The 15,450-nt window shown below is 39.7% G+C and overlaps 1 protein-coding gene across 3 annotated transcripts in view; it reads right to left on the bottom strand.

The window, feature by feature from the left end:
* The window catches only part of plxna2 (plexin A2), a 200,909-nt gene that overhangs the window by 77,793 nt on the left and 107,666 nt on the right, over positions 1-15,450 (bottom strand). For all 3 annotated transcript variants that reach the window (XM_055056717.1, XM_055056716.1, XM_055056718.1), the window contains 2 exons: positions 11,093-11,193; positions 802-925 (listed from right to left, as the gene is read on the bottom strand). In XM_055056717.1, coding sequence (XP_054912692.1) covers positions 802-925; positions 11,093-11,193 — 225 coding nt within the window. The remainder of the gene's footprint in view (positions 1-801; positions 926-11,092; positions 11,194-15,450) is intronic.

The raw sequence follows: 15,450 nt of genomic DNA, 5'->3' as shown, positions 1-15,450 counted from the left end.
TTTCTCCTGTTCCAGTTTTTAAGATTGCAAGAAAGTAGAAATGTGGGTTATCTAGTGCTAATAGTTGGTCCAGTTTGAAAGGCTCTGCTGAGTAGTGCCTGAAGACTAGAAGGGCTTGCCAAGGTAATAGTCAGCAGCATCGTAAGTGAACTTATCTTCAATGACACAGGTACTAAGGCTATATTTAAGTGGCAGAACTTCATAGCACTTTGCAAACTTGGCCAAAAAGTACTGGAAACAATTTAGACATTTTTAGAAAGTTCCAATGCAGCCACTTTGAGAAGAATGCTTCCAAAGTTCACATAAATTTTACATTTTCTAATATCCCAAAGCTACTGTAAGCAAAACAATCTGCAAACTCTGAACAGAAAATGACCCTTTGTCAATATGGGTTGATAAAGCCAAAGTATGTAACAGAGTTCTTACTAAAGATGAAGAGCTTTCTCCACAACTTTCACTGGTGATCTCTGGCCGTTTTGACTCAGTCCACGTGGAAATAATGTACTGTACTCTTCTTCACCCTCGCAACTTTACCGCCTACACATTCGCCCACACAAACATGTCTTGGCACAAATATTGACTGCTCTGAAACAAATGAACATATGCATGCCTAAAACGCCCACATAAAGCTCTTAAAAAATAAAATAAATAAACCTTCACATTTAATGTTTATGCATCAGCCACAATCACAACCATGTGAACTTCTCGGTGGATTGATTCAAACCATTCTGGCTCTTTTGCATTTATTGTTTCAGGAGCACCATTTATATGCACAGTGTATAGGAATGTGAGTAAACTTACAGGCACGCTAGGTTCGGACACTGCAATGCTGTCAGGAAAGACGGTGGCCTTCACACACTGGCTGAGAGAGGCAGCAAAACGATACGGCTCATCTGCACGCTCACATCGATTCCTTTGAGAGCATCTGGATGGGGAAAAGAAATACATTTGTTTATTTGCCTTTTTTGACACTACAATTGACTAACCAAGGCTGAGAAAAGAAAATTGCTAAATTAGTTTAAGAATCTAAGTAGATAAAAAAAGTGTCATTAAAATTATGGATCTATATGGATGGCTAAATAATGCTAAGTTGCTTATGGCATAGTAAAAATAAATTGACTTTTAGACTAAGATTATTTTCTTTAAACTACTCCTTTTCATTCAAAACATATGTATACATTTTATAATATGTCCATTTAGAACTGTAAATGAATTAAATAAAACAAAGAAAAAATAAAAACTGACACAGTAGTAGATGGAGAAATGTTACTGAAGTAAGTTTCATTTACCTTAAGCAATGTGAGTACAAATGTATCCCACACTTTTCAGAATTCTATTTGTGCAAAGATTTCAAACCATCCTTTGTTTCCCCTCCACTTCACAATTATACTTTACATTTTCTTGATGCATCACATAAAATCTCAGTAACATACATTGACGTTTATTGCTTGACATAAAGTGAGAAAGTTCAAGCAGAATCAATAGTTTAACAATCCACAACTGAGCTACAATGATCTATGCACCCAGAAACTGATCCATCAATCAAAGAATAACTTTGCAGACTTAACTAGTGCAAATTGAAAGGTGCTTTGTCGTAAGAGCTCCTAATGGCCAGACAGGGTATCAAGAAGCAAACGACACGGCTACATCCCTCATTAAAACTCTGCCTCCTCTTTCCCATTAAAACTGAGTGCTCCTTCCACACCGTTACACCAAAAGCTCTCTATCGTCAACCAACCCAGCAGTGTTGGCGTTTGGCTAACTGGCTGACTGGTCACAGCAGCTTTAATTGGACTCTGATGAGTCAGCCGTTGTCCAGGGTGCTAATGTACTTCTGCGAGTGTGTGAGTGCGTGTGTTGGCATGTGTTAGGGCTCGTATCATGCTCCTTAACCACACAGTCTCACACAGACAGACTAAGCTACATCTTCATCCCGAGCCTCTGTGTGTAATTATGTTGTCAAAAGTTGAAGCAGACTCAGGCAAAGGAAACCTCACACATGAACACAACACACATAAAGTCATGCACATGCATAAACACTCTTTTGTAGAGTATTCCTTTGGGAAAAATGGAGAAATGATTACCTGGTTTCTTATTTCCATTCTTATGTAATTGATTTTTTGCCTTTTTAAAAGTTCTCTCTCCTGTTCAGTGAACACGTTTGACTCCATCTCTGCTGTATTTAGCTTATGCCTCTCTCCCCATTATCTGCTTACGTCTTTCCCTTTTCTCTTACTCTTTCACAAGTTGAAATTAGTATACCTTCCTGAGACAAGGCGTTACTCTGCCTGCAACAAGGTGCTTTGGTTTTTTTCATCCACAATAGCAGCAGAAAATTATACTTAATGCGTTTTCAGGTGTGGGCTGTGTCACCATGTTTTATGCATGTCTCCAATGCTGTAAAGGTACAGATGCAAATCCTGGTCTGTTATTAAGGGACAAAAAGCTCTGCATTGATTTTCCACAATGTGTGATTTTATTTTATTTTTTCTGGGAAAAAAGAAAAAAAGAATTGTTTCGGTGGGGTGAAGTAAGATGAGAGCGCAGCGAGAGGGGTGAGGCGGCGGGGGTGGGAGACGTGCAGGATGGCTGCTGTTGCCATGGTTTCTGGAGACGGTCATTATCTTTGTGTAGTTAGAAGCTGACCCCTTTGCCTCCCTCATTAGCTGAAGAGTGTGCCACAGCGTGTTGACGACAGTCCTGCCTTCCTCATATTCCCCCCCGCTGACCTCCTCCACTCCACCAACCTCGGTACAATCTATTATCTCCCAGTCTGGGTCTGGCCTGTCACTCAGTTTCCTCACTGGTGCTTAACGTTTCATCACTGCATTCCGCACATGTGTGCTCAAACACACTCCGTCACTTCTCCACATATACATCCACTTCACCCAGTCCATTCCATGTAATAAGCAGTAAATGCTTTCCCTTCCCTGCAGTAAAAGCTAGAGGCAGTTGACCCTGATGTTGTTCCATCAAAGCCCTGTCCATGGTGCTGAAGTAGCTTCTTCCAAAGAGATGTGCAGAGTTTTGTATATCCCTGAAACATTTTCCTTGTTTAAAAAAAAAAGAAAAAAGAAAATCAACAGAACAACTTTGTGTTTCATGTTATCCATGTGGCTAGTTGTACAGTCTTATGGCATTTATTGTTGTCCAATCAACAGATTCTCCCTTTCCTGAGTTGTAGATCTCCGCAGTTCATCCAGATTTACCAAAAGCCCCTCGGTTATTTCTCTGATCTGTAAGTTATGATTACAGTAAGTAAGATTGCAGTAATGACATATTCAATTCATTTTTACATGAGTAACTGAATGGTCTAAACCAGATATTATTAAGAGGTGGTTTACTAATTAGCTCACTTAGCATGCCATTCTTTAAAAAAAATTGAAAACTAGGCATCACATTTTCTTCCACTTTACGATTTTGAACTATTTTGCACTATCCCAAACTAAAACCCCAAACTGGATATAATAAATTTCTTGTGAAACGGGACAAAATATGTGACAGACAGGAGCAGTGAATATTATTACAGCCCTATGTCTTCACTGAAGCAAAGATTGTTACACATTTGCTACTGCAAAATAGAAAAAAGAAGTATGTATATGTAAAACCTCTTTCCACACTGCATGAAGGCAGAAATAGCCCAAACAAGACTTTGGTTCGCATCCTATTCTTATTTATAGTTATAAAAAAAACATGTCTTGAAACATAACATTGGAAGGAAAAATTGCCTGAAAAAAATCCAAGCATCCAGGAATTTCCTTGCTCACATAAACACATGCAGCACCTTCCACTTAATCCTTCACACTGTTACACACACCTTTGCACATATACTAACATACACACACCTTAGCCTTGAAAGCAGAGAGGGTAAAGATTTTGCTCTTCTATCTACCCCTCCTCTCCCCATCTCCCCTTCCCTTAAGACTGAAGACGTCAGTAAAAGTGCGAAGGCCTGTCTGATTGCTGCTCTTGCTGTGAACACGATGTTTAAAAACAGGAGGAGAGGACAGAAGTGGAGCCATAAAAAAAAACCCTCCATACCTCAGGAGGAAAAAGGGCCATGTAGAGAGGAAAATGACAGCTCAATGGAGATGGTTCGCCTGTAGGGTAGGTATACTGTAGGGAGGATAGAGGAGGTCCATTGCTTTAGTCCCCACTAAGCGCTTAGACCTCAGAAGTATGGTTTTCTAAATGTTTGACTGTGTGTGTGTTTATGGAGGGTGGTGGGGAGTAGGAGCTCACAACTAAGAAACCAGAGAAGAAATCAAGGAAAGAAGGAAGTAAGGAAGAAAAAAAAAAGCAAGGAATAAAAAATGGAATCAAGCAGGGAATAACAAAAAGTAAAGAAGGAAAATATGCAATAGGATTTAAAAGCAATAGAAAAGTACAGATGAGTCATAAGGAAGAAATTAAGTAAAGAATTCAGGAAGAACCAAACAAAAGTAAAGGAGGAACCAAAACATGGAGAAAATGAGTGAAGGAAGAGAGGAAGGAAAAAACAATGTAAGCCAGGAAGAAAACATATCAAGAGAAAGAAGAGATGAAGGAAAGAATGACCACAGGAATGTGGGAAAAGGAACAGTAGTGAAAGGAAGGGATGAAACATAAGAGAGAAAGTAAGACACACAAGATAGAATTTAACAAGCAAGAAATGAGGAAAGGGGTAAACAATACGAAATAAATGATGAATTAAGACAGAAAGAAGTAAAGAAATGTAAGCAATTAAAATGGGATTTTAAATTAGAAACCACAGCCTGACTAATACCAATAGTTGAGGTGACACAGAGTAGCATGCAGGTTGCAGTCCTGAGCTCTTGTCGGGGTTAAAAAAGCAACCTCAGCTCTGTGACTGTGGACTGTTCTCACTGATAATGTCACTGTAGGAATGGGCCCACAGGACACACTGTGCACGGCAAGGCCACGATCAATTTACATCATCTCCAATATCCCATAGCGAGTACTGTAGTGTAAACTGAGTCTGTCTACATACACAGACACCCTGAGCTGCTCATTCACATACCAGGTTTACGCAAGCCAGGAGAGCTTTAAAGGTAAAGGTTCATGAGGGAAACAGAATAACTAAGGGAACTGACACTCAGTGCTCTGCATCCCGCCTTAAGCAGTCTTGAGTGAGAAAAGAGAGAAGAGCATAGAAAGAAGGCAGCAGAGCAGGCATGGAAGCCGCTTAAAATGAACAGCAGCATGTAACAGATGCACTAACACACTGGGCTTTTACGGTCTTTAACTGTATTTTATGTCATCTGCCCACATGTACAGTACTGCTGCCGAGTACCAGCTTTACGTGCAAGGAATCTATGGAAATATTGATGGAACTGCATGTTTGTGATCAATATCTCATTAGGCTCCATTGGGGAGATGGATGTGGCCTCCCCCTGTCTGCAAACTTGAGGCTTTAGCTGATGAGGTGGCCATTAGATACACAGCCCCACATTTACAATGGACTGAAGCAGCCATTTTCACCGCTGGGTTAATTGTTGTTGCCACTGCTAAATTAGAGGGGATGTTATGTTTGACATAATTTGTACTGTAGCCCTGTGATCAACATATTGCTTGAAATACATACATAATCAGGAAAAAACACAGTGCTGGAAAAGAAATAAAACTTGATTTCTACAACTGGTATTTAATTTAGATTTTATTGAAGATTTGTGCGTCACCCACACCATTCATGTTCAGTTTCTCTTACTTTAGTTTCGTCTACCTATCACAGAAAATCACTTGCAAAAATAAGGTGTTATCTGTACACAGCCAACAACCAGAATAAAATGTTTGTGTTTTGTTGATCCAACAACTTCTCATTTTCATTATAATCTAGTAATCTTAGCCAACAACAGCTTGGAGCAACAGCCACGAAGAGCTGTTAAGCTCATTAAAATAATGGAATTAGAGTCGTGTGGGTTTGGCAAGTCCTGTTGATAACCAGGTGGAGAAGTCAGTGTAAGTCAATTCAGCCCTTTTTTTCAGGCATCTCGACTTGATCTCCAGCTAGATCTCACTGTTATCAAATGATATGCTGTTCTTTTCAGTCCCGTGCTGCACGGAAAGAATCAAGGTTAAAAGTAAGAAATGAATATGATCAAAATATTTTCTACATTTATTCATGCAGATTTTTTATGTTTTACTAGATTTAAGGTGACAATGTTACCTCTTTGGCATACATTTAGGATTTCTGATAGTAAAAGTGTATAATTTGTGAAAAAGGAAATATGTCAATGTATGACAAGCTCCAAAGTTGTTGGCATCCCTGCGAAGGCATCAAAAACCTTGACATAGATGGTTGTTATGGAGACAAATTGTGAGTCCTCATCCAGCCTCGTTTTACAGAATTTCATCTTTTTTTTGCTTTTTAATTATTGTTTTTACTAGAAACCGTGGCCACACATTACAAAAAAAGCTGAGGTTGTGTTGATGTGCAAGTTAGTAATGCTCCTTATAAGGTTTTGTAACTAAATCAAACTGGGCTAATTATACATACACACATCATATTTTGCAGACCTGCAAAGAACAAAAAATATGTATTTGTTTCATGTTCTTATCTACTTTTTGTTGGTTTTGTCTAATAAAGCTGCAGTACAACAAAATAAAGATGTTTGTTTAATGGTGAAATTTCAGTAAGCTGAAGGACCCCAGCAACACTTTTTAAAGATGACATATAAAATGTAAGAAACAGTTAAAAAAAAAAAAAAAAACAGTTTAGCAGAATTTTTTTTTTAAATTCTTCAAACGCTGACTCACTCTGTTGGCAGATACTAGACCAACACCTCAAAGCTGTCACACTCATGCCAACCTGATTTCACATATACTGTATTACCAGCAGTTTTTGGCTCACAGATTCAATTCTGATCACTTCAGTGGCCACAGCTGAACAAACATTTGTGAAAGAACGAGTCACTGCTCCAAACAGCTCTAAGAATTCCTGCATGGTACCATGGTCAGATGCCACCTGTCCAAAAGGTCCAGATGTGAAAGTTTTTTGCAATTAAGTATTCCACAGTTAATTAGTAGTACTATAACAAAGGGGAAATGAAATCATCTAAATCACAAACTGGTGCATAGTTTACAGATTGGTACAATTTTTAAGAGTCTGTATCTCCATATTTCTATAGAAAGAGTGTGTATGGGGCTTCATCCAATGGATTTCTGTGCATAAGCTGCTGTATCAAAGCCTCACACCACAAAGTAAAATGTGAGGTGTGTTAAACAAGTCAACAATGGGGTCCAGAGCACTGGAGATGTCTATCTGGCAACCCGTTGAATGAGTCTGGGTTTAGTAGGTCCATACCTGCACTGCATCAAGAAAGAAGTTTGTTTAACAGAAGATTATAATGATAGAGAGGTGAATTGTTCTCATCCAACATCAGTGTCTGACCTTACAAAAGCAGTTTTGAACAAATTACCAAAAATTCCCATAAACACACACCTAAATGTTGTGAAAAGCCTTTCTAGAAAAAACTGATGCTGTTATAAGTGCAAAATATAGTCTGACATCATATTAAACTACAATAAACTTGTAACTCAAGTTTGTGTGTGTGGCAAACATGTATATATAATTTTTTTAACACAACAAATAATCATGTACTTATTTGTTTTTGGCAAACTCTCTCTGCTGTGTATCCTTTGACCTCGACACTGTAGCCCTCTTGGACTGAAGTCAGACTTGCTGCTAATCCTGACAAATCTGAACAAAGCCAGTCATACTCTCTCGCATTAAGGGAGCAAGTCAAGAGAACAGAGACAGAACAGAGATGTGGGACAATCTTAGATGGAAAAGCTTCTTTTGGCCATGATTAGACAGCTAATCCAATAGTGACAAGATGCAGGCAGAGGGAGAAAAAAGCCAAGGGGGAGAACGGGAGCATCAGCATAAGTCCATGTTTTTTGGACAGCGGTCAGATGGAGGCTGAACTAAACATTCACGGGACTGCGGCTGAAGAGCGCTCAAGATGATGAGTTCCCTTTGAGCTGCAATCAAAATGCAGCGCCGTTTTGTGGGCTGATGAGTGTGCAGCATCAAACACCCTCTCCCCTCTCTCACATTCTTTTCTCCTCATTCTTATCCCCCCCTCCAGTCCCACCGCCCCTTCTTCTGCCATCTCATTCTTCTCGCATTCAGAGGATGCCTAGCAGCTGCTGGTAATTAAAGGACTTTGGGAGGCTCAAACCACACTGGATTAAAATAGAATGGCAGAGAAAACCGAGATGCCAGTTCTTGGTCAGCAACCCCAAATTCTCACCTCATCTTCCTCTCAAATCGAACTAATGTCCTTCCATGTTCCTAATTAGCAACCTTACAATGCCGCATTTCAATGAACATGCACGCACATAAAGAAGGAAGGCATACACGACACAACAAGGGTTTAGAGGAATAGAGGATGGATATTGCAGATGGCAGCTGCAGGAGAAAAAATGAGGGTGATCAAAGAGAGGGGCATTTATGTGTGGCAAGCCAACCATCTCTGGAGCGTCAGAGAGCCGACTCCAGAGGGAAGAGAGAGACCTAAATGGAAGCTGCGCTGCGCTGCGCTGAGCGGAGATGGAATGAGTGGCACAGCTTAGAACCTTCAGTTTCACAAAGGGGCTTGGAAGGAGGAACAAAAAAATGGAGGAACAGAGACAGAAAATTTTATAAAATCAACAATGGCTTTAGGTTGGTGTGAGGGTGCAGTGGGGGGGGGGCTGAAGGAATCAGCAGCCGTCACAGCTGTGGATAGCACAACGGCTGGGAAGAAATGTAATTTTGGGTGAGTGGGGCGTCAGGAGCTCTTCACAAGAAGGATGCAGCTGCTTTTTTTTACTCCTGACAGTCTTTGGCACGTCTTTCTATTCTTAGTTTTATTGCACATTCATCTTGCCTTTTTAGTTATTAGCACTATTTCACACTAAACTCATTTGAGACATTTTTACCACTCACTCAAAAAATACTTTTGTTGGGAAATATTGCCACAGAGATGATTGCAGTAAGAAATGCTAGTCACTTCACAGCCACTTTGTCATCTAAATAAAATCCAGCCAAAGGGAAATTGACTTTTCATTTCAAAGAAAATAATTATTGAACCAAAAAGCAAGCATGTACAACAACTTGCATTTATTTATTTATTTTGTGAAGTGGGATTGTATGGAGTGCTTGTGGATAGCTAATGACTTACCAACAATACGCAATAAAATGTTCAAATTTTGGTGAGAAATCCAACCAAGTAAATGGAAATGTAAAGCCCGATTACCTTTCTAATGTAAAAGTTACTCTGCCAAGTTACTCCAGGAAAGATACTAATTGCTTATCATATCTGAACAGCACCACAAGATGGACACTCGAACAGAAGAAGTCCAACCAAGATTGATAATCTTGAGATGGCTCAGGATACGTTTCTCCATTCCTCTCAGCATTAAGCCTAATTTATATCAGAGTGATAAGAACTCTGCTGCTAATTGTACCATTATGTTGGTTAAAAATAGTGACACATGTCTATTTTGAAAATATTGTTTTGAAGAATTATTAGTTTGAACATTCATTGTGTAAAAGCTGAAAACATGAATTAAAGTAATTAATGAAGACCACAGCTGTTGCATACATGATAATGTCTACCGGTAACAACCTAATGGAGCTCCATAAAAGCTTTCTATTCTTCCAGTAACTTTATTTCCTCCCTGCTGTAACTCTGCTGGAGCTGACATGGGTCCTGCCACATTTGGTGCAGGGTCAGGATAGAGAAAGGGAGATTAGGACTAGAGACAGGTGGCACAAAGGTTCCCGTTATTGAGCGAACAGATGGCTGATCTAACGTAAATCAGGTTGCTGACCTTTTCTCCCCACAGTGCAATCCACAAGCGCTTATAATTGTACACCAAAACTGACCCCGCACACAATGCTTGCATACACACATTCATACTCAAACCCAGTGCATGTTTGCATGAGAACCTGCGCACGCATAAAACAGATGTTTCCTTGTCACAGATGCAGTTCTTAAACCTGCTGAGCATTTAGCGCCCAGACCCTGTTTCCATGCAGTGGATTCAGATTCCCTTGGACTTGAATCATTCCGGTCCCTACCACACCTCCACAAAAGCATGTGATTAACAACCTCGCCTGGAAGGTCGTGTTGTGGTAAATGATCTCTGTGTGAAGCCACGCAGTGCTGAGGGGAATACAGCACTTCAGTCAGCCTCACCCGTTCCTTTGCAGGCTCAAGCTGAATTACCTTGTCGGCAGCCAATTATTTGTCTTGTCCCGGCTTCAGAGTGGTGTAAATTACTTTAAGTGCACTTTGCCAGGCCCGCCATCACGATAATGATAATTGCAGCGCCACTGTGACACACGCAAATATCCAGCAATACCTGGGTAGGAGTGGGAGGGTGGGGTGTAAGCAATGGATTTAAGACGGAGCAGCTAAGATAATTTCTGCATGCTTGAGACAAAGAGGAACATAAACAATGACTGTTTTACTGCTGTGTTAAATTTGTTTTCTGTCCCTTTCTTTATGATTTCATAATCTAAATGTAAATATAAAAATGCATCAGTAGTATTTTTCATCTGCATATCAAACATGTTTTTGGCTAATATAGCTTTTTCTTTTTTTTTCTTTTGCATTCTTTATGGATGCCTAAGATTAGTTTTCTTGTAGTAATTCTTCAGCTCCAGCAGGTGTCACTCATGGCTGTTATGCTTATTCTTGAAGAAGGAAGTATAGACCCCAAACTGACAAGTTGTTAAAGTGGACATCTCAATAAGTACTTTACAACTTGTTTTTAGAAACTGAAATTGTTATAAAGTGAATGAGTTAAAAAAAAAATCAAGCCATGTCAGAGCAGCGCAAACCTCTATAGCTGCTACAAGTAGTTTTAAACCAGCTCTGCACCTCTGAGGCAGCAGCTGTCTATTTCCAGGCAGGAGCTGTCTGCTTTTCTCAAGCTCCATTAAATCTGAAACCATTTATCTGAAAATAAATGTTAAAGACAATAACCTTTATGCTCTATGTGAGGGAAAACTTCAGAACACTTAAATAGAGACGTCAAACTAAATATTCCAGGAACAAGAATTTCTTTACAAATATCACGGTGACTGGCGGATACTTACATATTATGCAGGACACACCAGCCACAGTGGGGATCTCCAGAGCTCAGACACTCTCCACAGGTCCCATACTGCTCACAGGATTCAATAGGAACCTGGGTAACCTGTGAATAAAACAGGACGTCTTTGAGATAAAGTATTCACTTTTCACTCCAAATAAAATCAATTAAATTTATTTTGATAAGGCATAACAATGCCCCGAACATCTATTAAAAAAGAAGGTATAGAAAACCTTAAAATAACCTCTAACAGGTTAACAAAACAAATCTTTAATTAGCCTGTAAATAGAAGTACATTTATTCAGAGGATGAAAAATTCATGTTTAGGAATATATAAAATCCCTGGTAACATAATGGCTGAAAACCCAAACAATTTATATGACTGAATAAATGAAAGCGAAGCATTTTTTAAGGTTGATAAAAAATAGCAAAAAATGGGAATGGAAGCCTCTGGGCTGAATCCACATTTATTTTGTCACCACATAAAGTGAAACAGATGACAATAGAGGTATAAAAAATAGACTAATAAACAATAATGTAGCATGAATTGGATCTTGGTATTATCCATTCTCAACACACACTGTCTAAATGTAAACTATTTGATTGGGATGGATGTCAGGATAAAGAGGTCCAACATCATAAACTTAAACATGTATGTCTTACTAAACCTCACTGGGACTTTGTTGCTAGAAAGCTCAGACTTCCTCTTATCTGACCAAACATTCTGCGTGACAACATAAAAAAGAACCATTTGTGGTCAATTCAACACAACATATTTTATCAGACAGCAAATTTCTAAACAACTATAAAAAAAATAAAACAATGATTACCAATAACCTGGGGCAAGGAAGTCTGTGATATGATTTTTTTTTGGATGATGTCAATTGTACTTAACTCAAACCATGAAAACATCTGTAAGCAGCTGGGATAATTTAGCTGAAAAAGGAGGTTTCTCTGCCATCAGTGGATGTCTGTTTGCCCCAGGGGCGACAGTCCACCTCGACAGATCCTGTGCAAATACGCCCACACATGGTCGAGCGATGACAGATGTAGAAACTTGATTGGAAGAAATGTGCCAAGAGCTGAACCTTTTTTTTTTTTTAAAAGTGTAACTTAGCTACATAGCAAACAAAATGTCAACAGTAATAAATTTGAGTGGTTCAGAGCTAAAGAAACATTTCATGTCAACCATGAACCACTAATCCAAACAGGACAACCAGTCTGCAGTCACCTAATGAACAATAATCTGTGTGGTCCTATTACTTTAAAGGACAGACATTTTTACTTGAATGAAAATACAGTTGAGTTTCCACACTGTACTGTATGTGAAAACAACAGGAGAAAAATATCAAGCACACATCACCTCAGGTAGCGAAACACTGAGAATGTGAGTCAGCTGTGTGATCCACAGCCTATTTTCAGCTGCTACACAACATACTCCCATCCCTCAGTGAGTGCTTTGAAACATACAGTAGTACTAAGTATAATGTACACATGGGCATTCCAGATTTTCAATGCTGCCATGTAAACTGTGATAACTTGCTTATGAAGAGTGATGCACTCTGTTTTCAAAAATATGAGTAAAATTTAGTTTTATAGCAAGTAGCTTCTCATACATGGTGTGACTTCTCCTAACATAAATAATGAATGAATGCTCACAAGAAGACAAAACAGAAATATAGATGGTGTTTTTCTATGTTCTTACAGTTCCTATAGAGAACTCAGGATTCACTGATCGGTGAAACTTTGTTGATTGTTGAAAATTAGCTTTCTCCAACATAACTGAATTTTATTCAGTGCCATGTTGGATAAATGCACAGTTGGACAAATTATTTTCTGTTTAATTTCACATAGAGTTAAGTTCAGAAAATATAGAAATAATATACCACTGAGTTTGGAAAAGAAGAAGGAAATTTTGTTAGAAAAGTAAGGCTTACTAGTTTAGTAAGGCTGGATTAAATACATTGACATGATTTTACAAAATGAGAGAAGGCTTGTGGCGTGTAAATACTTTTGCAAGGACTTCTATGTAATGCATCAAGTTTAAAAACAGCTGACAGTGCAATTTGTAACATGTGTCTGCCATTGCAGTGTCGCTAAAAAAGTTGAGGGCTGTTATACCTGTCAGCTGGATCCAAAAAGTGAGAACCATACGAGATCCAGGCTGTATAGTATTCCTTGTTTTGTCTCCACAATCATCCAAAAACTTCAACATCACCCATCCACCTGTCTGCCCCGAACCCTGCGGCAACTGAGAGACGGTCCCACAGGACAAAGGAAACCATTGACACCGTCGGGATTTGACAGTCCATGTGGCACTTCCATAGTGCAGACTCCTGTTATATTAACCCCCTGTCACTTCAACAAACTCCATTTGTGTGCGTGTCTTGCCTAGCTTCAGGACAAACAGGTGGCGCGCTGTAATGAGCTGCAGACGGGGGTCACATCAGCAGCAGAAGCGGCAACTGATGACAAACAAGCCCACCAAGAGCGAAACTCGACTGAGTAAGGGAAGCGGCAGCTCGGCGTGCGTGGGCGCGCACAGCTCAAAGCCTCAATCCAATGTGAGAGCACTTAGCTTTAGTAGCAGCTTGCATCTGCTTGAGTTTCATTACCTCCACCTAGAAGAAAGTCGTCAGATCCTTTCCGAAAGCATGCACAAGTCTGACGAAACTTAAGAGTATAACTTTCACAGAGGCCCAGCTAGAGGAAAGGGTTACAGTGTGGAGACAGCTGTCAGGGAGTAGTGAGGACAGGGGGTCTTCACGGTCCTTATGGAGCTGTATGTAAACACAGACAGAACAGTTTGACCTGGCAAACTGAAAGGAAGGAGAACCCTACCGAAGAGAATAAAGGCAGCAAAGAGGTGAACCCTGAAATAGCACAGCATTATGGGGGAATGAGTGTGCCTTAGATATTAAGGGTTTATGTTTCTTTGAGTTTTGTGATGCTTAGATATGGCCTGGGTCAGCAGTGGAGATGAGGGGGACGGGTTGAGGAAGGGGCACACAGCAGCTGTTGCCCAGCACACGCTACAGTCAGTCATCACAGCAGGCCTGCACAATGAAGCCCCTTCTCCCACTGCGCGTGCATGTGTTTGAATGAACACATGCACAGCGCCGTAACGGATGTGCAGACTGTTGTTTCTGGGTTTTCAAGAAAGACAAAGAAGGATTGCATGTGATCCGATAGCCGGTGTGAGTTTCTTTGAATCTGTTTCCCAAGCACACATTCATTTAGAAAAGTATTCTAAACCTTTGGGACTTTCCATCTTTGGTCACAACAAAACCGTCATACTTTATTGGGATTTATTTTAATTACCCAAGATAAAGAACTGTACAACTGAAGTGAAGGAAAAAATATGCATGAGTGAGTTTGTGGTGATTTACAAACTGGACTTCTCATGGCTGGATTATTTACCACTCTCCCAGAAGGGACTTATTTGTCAAGTGTATTAATAATAGTTACATTATAAACATGTTCTCCCACCTGAGCCGTGGATCTCTGCAGCACCTCCCATGAACAGAAGTCTCTTGGCTTTTGTAATGTTTTATTGAATTGAAAAACAAATATCCTTGTCAAGTCACTTATAATTATTTTCAAAGTATGCGTGACCTTGACCTCCTCAGGGAGCAAATAGACGACTGTCACCCAAATACTTTAAATAATTATTGTTCAAAATAATTCTTCTTTAAAATTTTGTTTGGTGCAGAGTCTGTCTATTTACTTGCATAGGTTTATGCACTAAATATATTTTTTTTCCATTTGGTGTCTGACAGGTTCAGTAAAGGCCCCCCACACACTTTGAAAAACTTTACTCCATGGAGGTTTGCACATAGTTGAAGCATGAGTTTGCGGCACTGGACATGTTCACGTAAAGATTAATTTTTATGACAACGAACTTGTACGACTGCTTGGCAGGAAACAGTATTCACATAAGATTGAGAGTCGGTGCAACCAGTCACAAGGATGCACTTCTGTCAGACTGCTACTTTGTACCATACTAACAAGTGTGCGGTGGATACCGCCGGCACCCAACCAGCTCAAACTTGAAAGTATCCATGTGGGTACGTCTTTGAAATCTCAACCATCCACAAGCACCAAGTATTTGGTCCTCTTTAATGCCAGCAGCTACTTTTTTGGCTTTTTTTATTTTCCTCATGTAATGCACAGCCCCCTCCTTGAAGACTCTGGTGCCCCCTATGGGAAGCATGCCCTTAATTTGAAAAGCCCTGTTCTATTGCATAATGTTCCAATAAAACACTAAGGTTTATACTAAGACTTAAAAAGAAAGTGAAGAAGGCTTAAGGAGTACAAATACTTTTGGAAAATACGGTAAAGATGACTACAGTGTAAGTTTAA

Source organism: Poeciliopsis prolifica, unplaced genomic scaffold, assembly GCF_027474105.1.
Source record: "Poeciliopsis prolifica strain line A6 unplaced genomic scaffold, Auburn_PproV2 SCAFFOLD046, whole genome shotgun sequence".
Lineage (NCBI taxonomy): Eukaryota > Metazoa > Chordata > Actinopteri > Cyprinodontiformes > Poeciliidae > Poeciliopsis > Poeciliopsis prolifica.
This window is presented reverse-complemented; position numbering and strand designations above follow the sequence as displayed.